Source organism: Panthera onca, chromosome A1 (genome assembly GCF_046562875.1).
Source record: "Panthera onca isolate mPanOnc1 chromosome A1, mPanOnc1 haplotype 2, whole genome shotgun sequence".
NCBI classification, from domain to species: Eukaryota; Metazoa; Chordata; class Mammalia; order Carnivora; family Felidae; genus Panthera; species Panthera onca.
Window position 1 is genome coordinate 25,200,707 of NC_138339.1, and position 14,805 is coordinate 25,215,511.

At 39.9% G+C, this 14,805-nt stretch overlaps 1 protein-coding gene across 7 annotated transcripts in view; it reads right to left on the reverse strand.

Annotated features, from left to right (window-relative positions):
• DROSHA (drosha ribonuclease III) overlaps positions 1-14,805 on the reverse strand; it is a 125,369-nt gene that overhangs the window by 31,996 nt on the left and 78,568 nt on the right. For all 7 annotated transcript variants that reach the window (XM_078444603.1, XM_078444605.1, XM_078444602.1 and 4 more), the window contains 3 exons: positions 5,809-5,868; positions 4,408-4,507; positions 685-787 (listed from right to left, as the gene is read on the reverse strand). In XM_078444603.1, the coding sequence (XP_078300729.1) occupies positions 685-787; positions 4,408-4,507; positions 5,809-5,868 (263 nt within the window). The remainder of the gene's footprint in view (positions 1-684; positions 788-4,407; positions 4,508-5,808; positions 5,869-14,805) is intronic.

Here is a 14,805-nt window from a genome sequence, read left to right on the forward strand (position 1 = left end):
TTGAAACATAAAATGTACTCAATCATTTACCTAAAAAAAAAAAAAAAAAAAAAAAATCAAGGAATTGTCAATCTACTGTTATATTTCACTGTAAAGCATACTTGCAATCACGAGCTCATTAACTCTTCCTAACTTTCCTGTGCCAATAGCTAACTATATTCTGGTTATAGTAAAAAAGAAACCGAGGAAGTAAAGTGTCTGCATCAGTCTTGCTTCAAGTGAGTAAGTAATAGTTACATAGACTCAAGCCCTGGGATTTAAAAAATGCAGTGTTTTCAAGATGTTGAAGTCAGAAAATCTTGTAAATAGTTTAAAATGTGATTAAAAACAGTGTTAGGGCCTCAGAAGCAACCTACTTACTGTTTATTTATGCATGTGGTCCTGAATCAAATCTGGAAAGTAATCCATCTACATATTAACTTACTTCAGTTCAATTCAGTATATACTAACCATGCACGTACATGACATCAGACACCAGTTCAGGCATGGGGAATGCAAGAAAAGAAAGCAAGACTGCTGCTCTGGAAGAGCTACAATAACCACAATACGTGAAGTTAGTGTTCTACTAGGGACCTCACATGCTTCGGAAACAACTAACTTTGTCCCAAGTTTCCACACTGAATTTTATATGGTCTCCAAACATTTTAAGCATACAAGAAATTAGATTATAAAAAGAGAAATTACCTATTAATGCTTCAAAACAATTAGCCATTGCATGTCGAAGGTCTGATTCCCTACAAAGGTCAGGTCCATGAGCATAAAGCATAAAACGATCCAGTTCAAGTTTCTACAAAATTCAAAATGACAATAAGAAAGAAAGAATCTGACGAAGTCATAACTGCAACAACTCAACATCTCCTGGGGGTAAGGGGTTATGGATACAAATTAATTGGTCTTATGTCAATAAAGTAAGAGAGTTTAGCTTGCCATTCATTAGGAGTCCTTACCTATGGTTCAGATCTGACTAATCTCAACCTTTCCCCAACTAGGCTTCTATGAACTCTGATGTTTCAACTCTGATGGTTCAGAACTGATCAGATCTGAGTCTAATTCCAAGTTCAGACCAAGCACTAGCCAAAGCTGGAAAAAGACTATGCTATAAGACCATGGGCCTTTGGGGTCACCCAACATGTCTAGAGACACAAATCTAACCCAAAGTCAACCTCTTTGATTCCCAATTTATATGGTATTGATGTCTGTACTATACAGAACAAATTTGTATGTGGCAGAACCAATGGGAACCCTTGGAAGATTTCAAAATGCCTTGTATCTCTAAATCTTTTTTTTTTTTATTTTTTTTATTTGTAGTTTGGATTAAGGATTTCTGTGGCCCTTTATCTCTGTACTTGTGTCCACTCTGTGAGGTCTCTGTACTCATCTTTCAGAAGGCTCAGTGAAATCTGAGCAACAGGGTTGGATTCACCTTAAGGGCTCCTGGACTATTGTTTGTAATGAATTATGCTTCTTTTTTTTTAATTTGGCCTCAGAAAAGTTTAGAACCAAATTTGTGGCCAAGATCTGGAAATTGTGTAGGACTTATGAATATATCTGTGTAGAGTAACTTCGCTTCTGGCTTCATTTATTTTCCTGCATATTTTCTCTTTACTTTGAGTTAAGTCCTACTGATTTCTTACCCTATTATATCATAAGACACAAATCAAGTCCTTTTAGAACTAGACACAGTATGAATGATTTTTTAAAATAAAACTCCTGAAACTGAATAAATGGAAATCACAATTCTTCCCATAAAAGGAGAAAAATACAAACATTGCATATGCATGCAATAAATCTGTTTCCATTACCCTATAATTCAGTTCAATAAATTCTTACTAAACAGGAACATGCTATGTACTATGGAACAAGTCACAAGTTAATGAACCAACTAGGACAATATAAGTCTTATCAGTCCTCAAATAGGATACTCAGATTTCGTGTGTCTCAGTGTATTTTAATATCCATATCCATTTACACTGGAAAAAGAGACAATACAAATCAGACATATGTGCTATCAGTATTCTGTACTGCTACGAATTCATGAGTACAAAATATATTCAAATGAGTTTCGACTACCACAAATGCAACAGCAGAAAACACATCTTTTAAAAAATTGATCCCTAAGTGCAAGAGCTTATGCTAGAATATGTAAATTTCACCTGTTGCACAACTTCACTGGGAAAATCCAATTGTCTGCTAATCTCTGGAGCCCTGTTTGAGAATAGACTGCAAGTCATGTTTTATATTACAAACGAGTCTGGAATGCTATGAATTTTCCAACTTTTCATAATCCCTGCTCTACATCTTTACTTTTTCCTGTAGGCATTAGTGGAACTTTTAAAAAGGAGAGTGGTGTTCAACTGGTGCTTGTGTTAAAAGTTCATCTGTCTGTGGAGAGCTGACCTGAGCTTTCATTAGATTCTCAGAGATTCTCAGCAATCCTCTGTCAAGTACTTCCCTCCCAAATGGTTCAAACCACTGGTCTAGACAGAGGGCAAGGCCACCACTGCCTTCTGCTGGAGCAGATGAATGTTGAATGCTATGGGAGTGTCAGTACTTGGGGTGGAAGAAGAGCATACAGAAAAGTGAAGGGAGAAACTGGGCAAATTAACTCACAGGTTTGTACATACCCCAGGTGTCACATAACAGTTTCTGTTTTCCTGCTATGGCAATTTTTCAAACTTTGTAAATATCCTGCCTACAACTGTTTGAAAAACAATCCATTGTATCTTAAACTGAAAAAAAAATTGGGAGAGGGTTGATAACTACTTATTAACATTTATTTCCAGTGGACATTTATGTGCCCTGTCAGGAAACATTTTGACAATTAAAGCAACGAAACATTGAAGTAGTTGTACGTAGGGTTGTAGAATTTCACTCATTGTGAAGCTCCTAAAACCAAGTTGGCATACATGTCGCCTATAGTTTTTCATTAATGTGTCATTACTTGCATTCTCAAATGCCATCATTATGATGATGGTATTACATAAAATTAAATAATACACTCTTGCTAACATAAAACCAGAGGCTAAAATTAACCATTTTGAATATATTAAATGCCTTAGCAAGATCAAATTAAGAACCAGGATGGGTTTAATCCAGTCTTTTCTATAAAATGAAGAAAAAAAAAAAAGAAAAAGAAAGCAAAAATCAAGGGAAACTCAGAAAAGTTTTTCCAGTGAATCAATGATTGGTGTTTGGAGATTTAAAAGCCACAGTTTCCCTTACTACTGAATAAACACACAGGTCTTTAAAATGTCATAATTTATAATGAAAACAGTGGTAGCAACAATAAAACAACAAACTCCTACTAATTTATTTACCTCTTTCTGTGATTACTACGAACAAGGATTATGGCAAGTACTTTACAAAGTGAATTCTTCAAACTCAAACGATAATATTGGGGCACCTGGGTGGCTCAGTTGGTTAAGTGTTCGACTTCAGCTCAGGTCACAATCTCATGGTGTGAGTTCGAGCCCTGCATAGGGCTCTCAACTAATGGTGTGGAGCCTGTTTGGCATTCTCTCTCTCTCTCCCTCTCTCTCTCTCTCTCTCAGAATAACTAAAGAAACTTAAAAAAACAAAACCACTCAAACAATAATTTCCTTTCTTACAATCACCCTGAGTGGCAGGCACTGATGCCATCTCCACTTTACAGATGAGAGAGCAGAGGCTTGGAGGAAAGACAACAACCTGCCTAGGTCCCCCTCACCCCACTGTTTGTAAGAGGGGCGTGGACTGGAATCCTGGTGGCCAATTCCAGCGCCTGAATTGGTTTGCTCTAATTTACTGTCCTAAGACACCATATAGAGACAGGAAGATCAGATAAGATAATGTAAATAAGTAAAATGTCCACCATGAATCTAAACTGAAAAGAGTCAAACAATGAAGTCAATGTGGCTGGCTGGACAACCTAAATTACCCTAAATCTTAATTACTGGGATTTGTGATATCTGGGAATTCTCAAACATCTAGAAAGTATCCCTTGTGGGTATAAATGGGCAGGCATATTTCATTCAAAGCTATAATGCTGCTTATTAGCGTAAATTAAAGACAAATGCCATACAGAAATTTTACACAAAGGGAAGATACAAAATATTTCATTTCTTTGTTCTGTTCTTGTTCTTTTTCCCCAAATGTTTAACTCTATTCACGCACATCTGTCAAATTTTTCCTCTTCTGTTATCAAGTTACTTCACCATGGAGTTCATTAGTTGCTGGTGAACTCACAAAGGTAACAGAACTAATAAGACTGAATCTTTAAAACCCAAACAAAAAAAAATCCTTCCCAGTCTATAAAATATTAAACTCTTAATATACCCTAAAGAGTTACTTATTCAAATGCAAAATTATGCATGGAATGAAGAAGAAAACTTCAGACTTTACCACAAATGCTTCAGATGTTTGACATACCTTTGCTAACATGGCAAGGTGCTGATTCTGAACAATGGCGGTCCGGTAAGTTGCTAATCCTCCTTCTTCCAGACTAGGAAACAAGTAGTACAAATGGACACTGCAAAAAAAAAAAAAAAAAAAAAAAAAAAAAAAAAAGGTACATAAATAAATATGCATCACAACCTTCTGTCTGTAGCTCCAAGTTACAAAAACAGGCCTGGCACACAATATCTGCACAACAGATATCAGCTGTGTTGAACCAAACTGAAGGGTTTGATTAAAAGTCTATGAAAGTTAAATAGGAAGCACAGTATATCTGAATGTACTAAAACCCAAACAGCACCATTCACTCCTATTTTCACATCTACTTGTGTTAGAAGACTTCTCTGACAAATCTGATGACAACAAAGACCTGAGCGGTTGGTCATGGACTGCTAAGAGCAAATTTATGTGACACTCAGATACCAGGCCTGGAAACAAATACCTTTGCTGGGGCTGAGTTATGAGTAGCCTCTGAAGACAAGCCTGGAAGCCCCGAGCAGGCAGCAGTGGTGGCATATCCTTTACAAATACAACAGGAACAGGAACAGAACCAAGACTGGCCTCAAGGAAAGCCAAAGGGGTTGATGGAAAGCATGGAGATTTGGAAGAAGGCCACATGGACAGTTGCACCATGACAGCAACTGCCGCTCCTAAATCTCACCCCAGTTTTTAGGATCTGCTGTTGGTTGGGGCAGCTAGCTTGTTCAGTCCTATTGTGTCCAGTGAGAACAGGCTTGGAGAACAGCCCCCTCTGTCTCATTATGTCCTTTTTGGGAAAAGAAATGACCCAGAAAGAATACAAATAGCTCAAGATAGTTCCCAGAGAGGTACATGTTGTCTCCCTTTAAAAGAGAGACCCTGTGGGCTTTCCTACCCCTACCCCTGAATTAAGGACAAACACACTTCTGGAGAGAAAATACATACAAATACACACATGCACGTACACACATATGCATACCAAAATCTCGTCGTTAAAATTACTTCCCTTGAGATCAGAAAGAGTGAGAAATGGATTAAAGACAAATCCTAGAAAATGAAATGACATTTTAAAATATCATCCCCTTCTCTACAAATTGAATATAAGCTCTGAAGCATCGAGACCAAGACAAGCTGGATCTCTTGTGGTTGTAGCAACTTGAACATAAACTTGACAGGACAAAGACACTAGCCTTTCATCTTATAATCTTGTGCATTACAGCGTCAGTGAGTACAAGTTATCAGGGCAAGAGCCACAGACAGATAGCTTGCAAGCTGTACGGAAGAGACAAAATACATTGTGTTTCAATCCCTTATTTAGATAATTACAAAGAGGGTAACAGAGTAAGTATGTTACCTATAAAATGTAATTATTAGGGGACAGCAGAAAACCCTCCTTACCTGGTCAGAAATTCAACAACAGCGTCACCTAGGAACTCCAACCTTTCATTGTGATTAATCCTGTAGGAAAATTTTAAAAAATCACTTAAAATAGCAAACATCTACATTCCCTCCCTCTCTTCTCAAAGAAAAGACACATGAGAGCTCCTTTTGTAATTGAAACACTCTACCTTGTTCTTCATAATCAAAAGCACTGACCACCATCTTAGTCGAAGTATGGCGCACCTACTGGGTAAGGGAGGGGGCATTCTATCGTACTCTGTACTTAAGGCCTTCCTACCTGAGGGCTTCCTTCCCCTGGGAATCAGATTTAAAGTGAGGAGTTATCACCCTAACAACTGTGAATCTTTCCACACTGCTAAAAGGTGGGTAAGAGAAAGGAGAATGCATTCTAATGAGTTAGAACTGAGCACTGAAAAAGATTTGGTACAATGTTCTAAGAACAGCTTCCCATTGCCCAAACTCTAAATTTAACTTAGCATCTAAAGTCCTTCAAAAGAGGCCTAACCTATTTTTTCAAGTCCCAGTATCCACTGGTATCCTCTCCCACCTATGTTTTGGGCTCCTGCCCCCAAACTGTGTGATACTCTCTGAAAAGGGCATATGCCCTAAAGCTTTCCACCATTGCTCCTGTGCACTGAGCCTACTCATTCCTCAAGGCCTACCAAATGCTGCTTCTCTGTGAATGCTTGCCCGAGGGCTCTCATCTAAATCAATACTCCCCCTTCAGTGCACATCACACTTTATTTACACCTTCATTGTGTGATGAAGGCACATCTCCCAGGCTAAGTTCCTCATATCCAAGTGTAAGGCTGAATGACCGGGAAGGTAGTCCATAGGAAACCTCTGTCTGCCTCTCAGAAAGTCCAGCACAGCCACCTTCCCTCAGTGCTAAAGCAGATCGCTACCTTTGGCTGAGCAGAGATGTGACATGATCTGGTTCAGGTTTTTAAAAGGCCACCCTGGCTGCTGTGCGAAGAAAGCGTGCAGGGTGACAAGCACTGAGAGGGGTACTGTGGCTGTCTGGTGAGACATGACGGAGGCTCAAGCTGGGAGGAAATGGTGGGGAAGGCGAGAAAAGAAAAGAATGAAGGTCAATACCTAGATTTTGGCTTCCATAGCTGGGTGAAAGGTGGTGCCATTTACTGTGAGGGGAGGACCAAAAGGAACAGGTTTGGGCAGAAGCAGGAGGTGCATTTGAAGAATGTTTACTTTGAAATGTCCATGAAACATCCAAATGGGGAAATCCAGTATCTATGATCCTACTGTTCACGGGCAAGAACAAAGCTGGTAATAAATCTTTAGGAGTGGTCAATGTTTAGACAGGATTTTGGGCGATGGAACTGGATGATACTACCTATATAGAGAATTAAGCTAGCAAAAAAGGATCTCAGGACTGAGCCCAGGGGAGGGCCACACTTGAGGTCAAGCAGAAGAAAAACCAGCAAAGGAGAGGGGACTGGTTGGGGAGGTGGGCGGAAAAGGAGGCCAGTGTTATCCCTCAGCAAACAAGAACAAGCGTCAAGAAAGAAACGGATCCAGGTAAGATGCAAAGAGAGCATGGATGTGATGCTGAGGACACTGTTAAGGCCACTGGAGTGGGGGGCGGGGGGGAGCATCTCTGTGAAACAGAAAAGACAAACCCGATTCTGATTAGAGTAGGCTGCAAACTAATGTGTGTTTGAAGCCTCTTATGGGAAGAACCCGGGTTCCTGTTTCAGGGCTAGCGGCAGACAAAGAAACTATGGGTCTGGAGGATTATAACAGAAGGAAGCCAGGAAGGATGGTGACAATAGTGACAGGGAAAAGAGAGCACACCAAATCCCTGGGACCTGAGCAATGAAGGGGACAGACCTGGGCCTGGGCAGGATCTCACCTCCCTAACTCCAGGGTTCTCCTCATCTTCTGATACTGACCCTCATCTTCTTCAAAAATTCAATAGCTGACTATCAAGTCCAAACCTGCCTGGTTTTCAAGGCGATTCTTTATCTAGTCCCACAGTAACCAGCCGTTTCATCTACTTTCAACAGCAATTCACGACTCTAAGTTGACCAGACACACCACTGCTTCTCCCTTCCATGTTACCTCTCCCAAATCCTGCTTGTTCTTAATGTCAGCTGGGGGCCTGCCTGAATCACTGGAGCTCCCGGGAGCACCCCTAGCCCCACGTGACTTAAGCGTTTATCACTCAATTTATAACAAAATTATATACTATCTTTTATTGTTCACTGCCTCATGTATGCCAGTTTAGTTTCCTTATTTCCTGTTTATTTATTTTTTGAGAGTGGGAGTGCAAGTACCTGAGCATGAGCAGGGGAGAGGGGCAGAGAAAATGGGCGGGGGGGGGGGGGGGGGGGGAGGGGGAGGGAGGGAGGGAGAGAGGGAGAAATGATCTTAAGCAGGCTCCACGTCCAGTGTGGAGTCCAACACGGGGCTCGATCTCACAACTATGAGATCATGACCTGAACCAAAATCAAGAGTCACACACTTAACTGACTGAGCCACCCAGGCACCCCTAGTTCCCATATTTAAAATCACCCTATAGTTTCCATACATGTGGAAAATTTTTTAAGATAGTTATTTATAAATTAAATGACTCCTGGCTACCAAATCATCTACTTGGTAACTTGAGTTCAATTTTATATTATCTCACATATCTCATAATTTAATTCTTCCACCCTACCATGCCTCCACATTTTTTTTCATTCCTCCACATTTTAGAATTTTAAAGGAAAAATAAAAATAATAGGAGAAAACTAGAAAGATATGAGCAACAAAGATATGATTCTGAACTTTCATTTCAATATGTCCTTTATTTATGTGAAAAAGGCATTCTGGAAAGCAGTTAATAGTCAATAATGGAAAATGCAGGGGAAAAAAGTAAACAATTTATAGCTATGATGAAGAATTCATAATCTAATAGCTTACAGAAAGAGAAAAAAGAGAAAGAAAGAAAAGGAAAAGAAAAAAGCCCTCAAACATATTTTCCTCAGTCTTACCTACTTTGTATTAGATTTTAGAAGACTTTGTTGCTAATCCATTAGCCAAGAATAAGTAAACATTATATTTTAAAAGTATGTTTTAGAAGCTACTTGATACTGTGATTTTGTTTTCCAAATAAACCAAAACTCCAAAAGTGTCTGTCATCGTTCTTAGCGCATCAAGGAGTAGAGGCCCTGGTTAACATGGTAACTAGGCCTAAGACCTCTTGCTAACTTAATTTCATGAAACCTAATAAACTGTTATCCTGAGAGATGATGGGAACAGCAAAAAGAAATGTTTTTATAAAGAAAGAAATTAGTATTACCCTATTCTCTTCCAAAAGTCAGTAAAATGAGAATAGCATTTTCTGTGGTGGAGACTATTTTTTTTGCCAATAGTTCAAAGCACTGTACAGAAAATCTGCTTAACGTGGAAAGTAAGAAACCACACCTGGGGTGCGGACAAACCATATTTGGATTGTCTTATGCTTTATTAAACTGTGAGACATCTAGGAAAAAAATAAGACATCTGGTCAAAGAATAATAGCTGCTTTGAGTCATATACTATTTGAATGAAGTCATATTGGCATAAATTTTACTTTAATTTGTTTTATAAACTTTCAGGACAAGAACTATGTCTAGGATTTTAATAACCACAAAGTTAGACTATTATTATTTAATGTGTTAAAAATACAAGGTCACAGTTTCAAACAGGTTTATTCAATAGTGAGTCTGCCATCTACTAAATAATTTGCTCATATCCAGCGTATGTTTTTCTGTGTCTACACTGTGACTAAATGCTGGCCGTGAGTCACAAACAAAAATGGAGATTAAATACCACTTCAGTTCATTATTGTAACGGACAATTCCTAATTCAACGGTTTATCTAGAAAAAAATGGACACACCGAGCTGCTAGTCACTTGACTGCAGAGGCCAAGCTTTTGTTCCTTCTTCTATTGTTTCTACACTCTTTAATCACCCTCTTTATAAATGCTAACTAGTTCCAAGAGGAGATGTTTACTGAGCAATAAACACTCCATTTGTTTTTGAGAACTGAATCAGCAAAGGCATTATGAAATCTAGACTAGACTAAGTATATCATTTATACAGCACATTTGGCCTGAGGAATTCAAAGCACTTTATAAAACATAACGGTCTCCCTGTAACAGTAATTCCTGTAAGGTTTCATTTACTTCATGGAAAACCATCTTGGGATGGGCCAAGTCCAAGGGTGACTACTACAGTGACAGCATGGACATTTTCCCACCTTTGCATTTCAGGCCTTAACCAGTGACAGGTAAAGTGAAGCTAGAAGGGGTGCTAGAGATCAGCTGAACCTTCCACCCAATTCAGGAATTCTATTCATTACAACTGTCTGGACACTTAGGGAGTAGGGAGGTCAGAGAGCTACTAGATCTGAGATTCACTGGACATAGGGATCCCAGGATAAGCATCTCTGGGATTTTACTTGAAATTATTTAAGACAGCAAATCTACTCAGTAGAATTCACATATACTCAAGCATGTTTTACTGTCTTTAATGCGAGATACTTAGGTATAATTGATTGAAACTTTTTAACTACCACCACTTCTTTAAACACAGAGACATTAATAAATAGTCCATACCTGTCTCTACAAATCAAAAACAAAATAAAACAAGGCAGCTCATTTTTATTTTTGAGAGAACGTAAGCAGCGGGAGGAACAGAGCGGGAGACAGGGATAGAGGATCTGAAGCAGGCTCTGCGTGAACACCAGCGAGCCCAACATGGGGGTTGAGCTCACGAACCAAACCGTGAGATCATGACCTGAGCCAGTCAGACACTCAACCAACTTAGCCACCCAGGGCCCCGTGGCAGCTTATTTTTCTATTAACAGTCTTCTCGCCCCTCTTTCCTAAAGGTCTTACTGATAATATATGGATTACTTGAATGCCACCTAAAGTTTAATCTTTCAGAGACCCTTTCTGTGGTAACATTTCATTGCAATCTACAGAAGTTAAATATAATTATAGAACTGAGATTTATGTGGTTAAACAGTGACACTTCAAAAATTAAGGGTGGCATATTCACATGAGATGATGCCATCATAAGAGTTAATTATTTTATAGTTTTGATAGGCAGACATATTTTTATTTAAGTCTTCATGCCTTTTTGTAAATCCTAGCCAGTGTCAAATCAGGTTATATAAGATACTAAACTGCCATTTAAACCTCTACTGATGGCTCTGACCATGACCCTTAACATCAAGTTTCCCTATTTCTAGGGAAATGTAAACAAGTAAATAACCTGAGAGGAAAGTATTATCACGAATGGCATTCTTTCTTTAATACTTACTTACTGAGCTTCTGCTCTATGCAAGGCACTAGTTGCACACAAAACAAAACAAAACAAAACAAAACAAAACAAAGAAAAAGGGTATGACCACAGACCTTCAAAATGCTTACACTAAAGAAAATAAGCCCATCACACAGAGTTCCAGGGCATTCCAGGGGGAGCTGTATAATGACTGCTGGCGTTTGGGGAAGGGAAAGTGTACACCAGATAGCACAGTAAAGTACCTCAGTCTTACTGGTGTGTAGGTAGCCACAGGGAAAAGAAATGTGTACCTGGAACACTGGCCTGGGGCCAGATCACAGGTGCTGGGATTGCCAGGTGGGGAGGTTCAGACTTATCCAGTAGGTGATGAGATCTCATTAAAAGCTTTCAAGCAGGTTACAGCTAAAAACTAGAATTGAGACGGGCATCTGTGTGGCTCAGTCAGTTAAGTGTCCACCTCTTGATTTCAGCTCAGGTCATGATCTCATGACTCATGAGATCAAGACCCACATCCGGCTCTGTGCTGACAGTGCAGAGCCTGCTTGGGATATTCATTCATTCATTCTCTCTCTCTCTCTCTCCCCCCCCTTCCCCTTCTCTCTCTGCCCCTGCTTGTGTGCATGCTCTCTCTCTCCCCTTCCCCTTCTCTCTCTGCCCCTGCCCCTGCTTGTGTGCATGCTCGCGCTCTCTCTTTCTCTCAGAATAAATAAACAGACATAAAAAAATACTAGAAGTAAGGCTCCAGAAATAGCCAGGGGACTGAATGCAGAGGCAGTATGAGGGCAGAAGTGGCAGAATGTGGTCACTAACTGCAGTGCAGGATAGACAGGGGTGGGAGGAGTGGTTTCCAGGAGGATCAGGAGAAGGATTCGATCAAGAGCCCCTCCTCTCACCCTTCTCTTCTGCCTGTCCTGCTCCTCCACATTCCTATTTCCATTAGTACCTCACCCTTTCTCTTTTTCCTTTCTCAAGTTTGAGGTTCTGAGCAAGCTTGTTTGAGAGGAGATACAACCACTGACACTTGCAATTTGATAGTTTTTTTTTTAATTAATTTATTTGTTTTGAAAGAGAGAGAGAGAAAATGAGTAGGGAAGGAGCAGAGAGAGGGAGAGAGATCCCACGCAGGCTCTGCACTGACAGCCTAACACAGGGCTCGAACCCACAAACTGTGAGATCATGACCTGAGCTGAAACCAAGAGTCAGACACTTAACTGACTGAAGCACCCAGGTGCCCCGACAGGGTTTACTTTAAAGATACACAAACACTTCCAAGGAACAGGGACAACTGCATCCCATTTTAAAATAGCAAACTAAGAAATAAAGGAGAGGGCAAATCATTTCAAGTGAACTCAATTATTCAAGTGCATAATATAAAACTGACCTATAATCCCTAAACAACCACCAGAGCTATCCTCAGCCCCACAGCAGACTATGTATATTTTGTTTTGACCTTGAGTGAAGCACTTAGCAGAGTATCTTTTACATTAAGTTATTTATGTTCATAGCACTCTTACCCCACCTAAGGTAGTCACACCTTCTGGTGAGTGGGGGCTTTGTCTCACTTGCCTTTAAATCCTCCAAAATACCTACAAATTACCTCAAACTCAAAAGGTACTTGATAAACGTCTGTTGGATTAAACATGTATGAAGAGCCATGCACAGCGGAGACCGCTGGACAACCACAGTCCAGCCGTAGCAGACGCTGCCACCAAAGAAGCGAGGAGGCTCTCACTGAACAGAAACCTGGGGTCAACCCCACATCAGCAATAAGCAATAATCAGGAGGCTCTCGACACAAGCAGCAAAGGACACATGATATCTGTTTATTCTCTATCATTTTCAACATGGTTGAGTTCAAAATGAACACGGTTTCTCAGATATCATTCCTTCTGCCACGGAAAGAAAGCCCTGTTCTTTGTGACGGAAAAAAAGAAAACAAATCGTGAGGTCTGAACAACGCTATCAGAGACAATTTACGTACCAACAACTATGGTTGGGGTAGATGAGACAAAGATAACTTAAGCTCATGCTTTCATCAGTGTAAAGTACACGTGTAGGGCATGTGTAGCCTTGCCTTTTTCTCAACGTTTTTTTTTTTTTTTTTTTTTTTTTATTTTGGGACAGAGAGAGACAGAGCATGAACGGGGGAGGGTCAGAGAGAGAGGGAGACACAGAATCGGAAACAGGCTCCAGGCTCCGAGCCATCAGCCCAGAGCCTGACGCGGGGCTCGAACTCACGGACCGCGAGATCGTGACCTGGCTGAAGTCGGAGGCTTAACCGACTGCGCCACCCAGGCGCCCCTTTTTTAAAATTTTTTTTTTTCAACGTTTTTTTTTTTTTTATTTATTTTTGGGACAGAGAGAGACAGAGCATGAATGGGGGAGGGTCAGAGAGAGAGGGAGACACAGAATCGGAAACAGGCTCCAGGCTCTGAGCCATCAGCCCAGAGCCTGACGAGCCTTGCCTTTTTCAAAGGGGCCGCAGGGAACTCAGGGTTCCACTTATCAAAACACAGAACTGGTCATCTGGAGACTCTACAATATAGCAGGGTAAAAGGAAACCATGGCCACACTGTCCCTGAGGGTGTGATTAAGGGCTCTTTTAATTAGACAGCTCTTTTCTGATCTTAGGCTCTCACAGAATACCATAGTAAGGCGTATGATCATCTTCAAACGAAAATTTTAAAGTTTCATCCTGCCTTTCTTTTCACCTCTTGATTGAAGAGGAAGATAGTATGGTCTATGATAATTTCAAAAGAGAGCAACTCAAGGCAAGCCAATTTAAAAAGAAAAGTGACAGACGAAGAAAGAGGTAGAAAAGGAAGTTATGCTAGCTATGGCTGGCCATGCTCTTGGCTGTGGAAGCCAGTTATGAGCTGCAGCAACGGTCAACCCTGTCACTTCTATCCCGGCTCTACCCACCTTTAATCCATTTAAGTCTGGATCCAAGAGGGATAAGCCTGGCTATTTAACTTCTCAACTGTCCATTTTAAAAAGAAATCTGCCCTCTAGCAATCTCTATTGGCTTTCAGAGTATAACCCACTGTGTTTTACACACAAAGATAAGCTTCCTGAGGGCAACATCAGAGACTCTTCAGCCATTAGGCAATTGCCTCCATTAGTTTTCCAGGGGTGTTAATGAGTTTAGACCCAATCCACTTCCTTTCCAGATTCTTCAGGGGCTTAAGGCCACACAAAATTAAGAATGTTAATATATGAGAGTATCCCTTAAAATCAAGAAAGACAATAATGAGAATTAACATATAAAAATTTCCAATCCATTATATAAGGCCAGTATTATCCTAATAATAAAACCAAACAAAACATCACAGAAAAGGAAAACTACAGACCAATAACTCTTATGACTATAGACATAAAAATCCCCAACAATACTAGTAGATTAAATTTGTAGCATATAAAAAGGATTATACATCATAACCAAGTGAGATATATCCCAGGAAAGCAAGGTTTGTAGCATATAAAAAGGATTATACATCATAACCAAGTGAGATATATCCCAGGAAAGCAAGGTTGGTTCAACATCAATGAACACAATATACCACATGAATAGAATAAATGAAAAAAAAAAAAAAAAAAAGAAGATCATCTCAATAGCAAAAAAATAAATGAATAAAAAACAAAAAGAACATTTGACAAAATTCTACATACTTTCGTAATAAAAACATTCAGCAAACTAGGA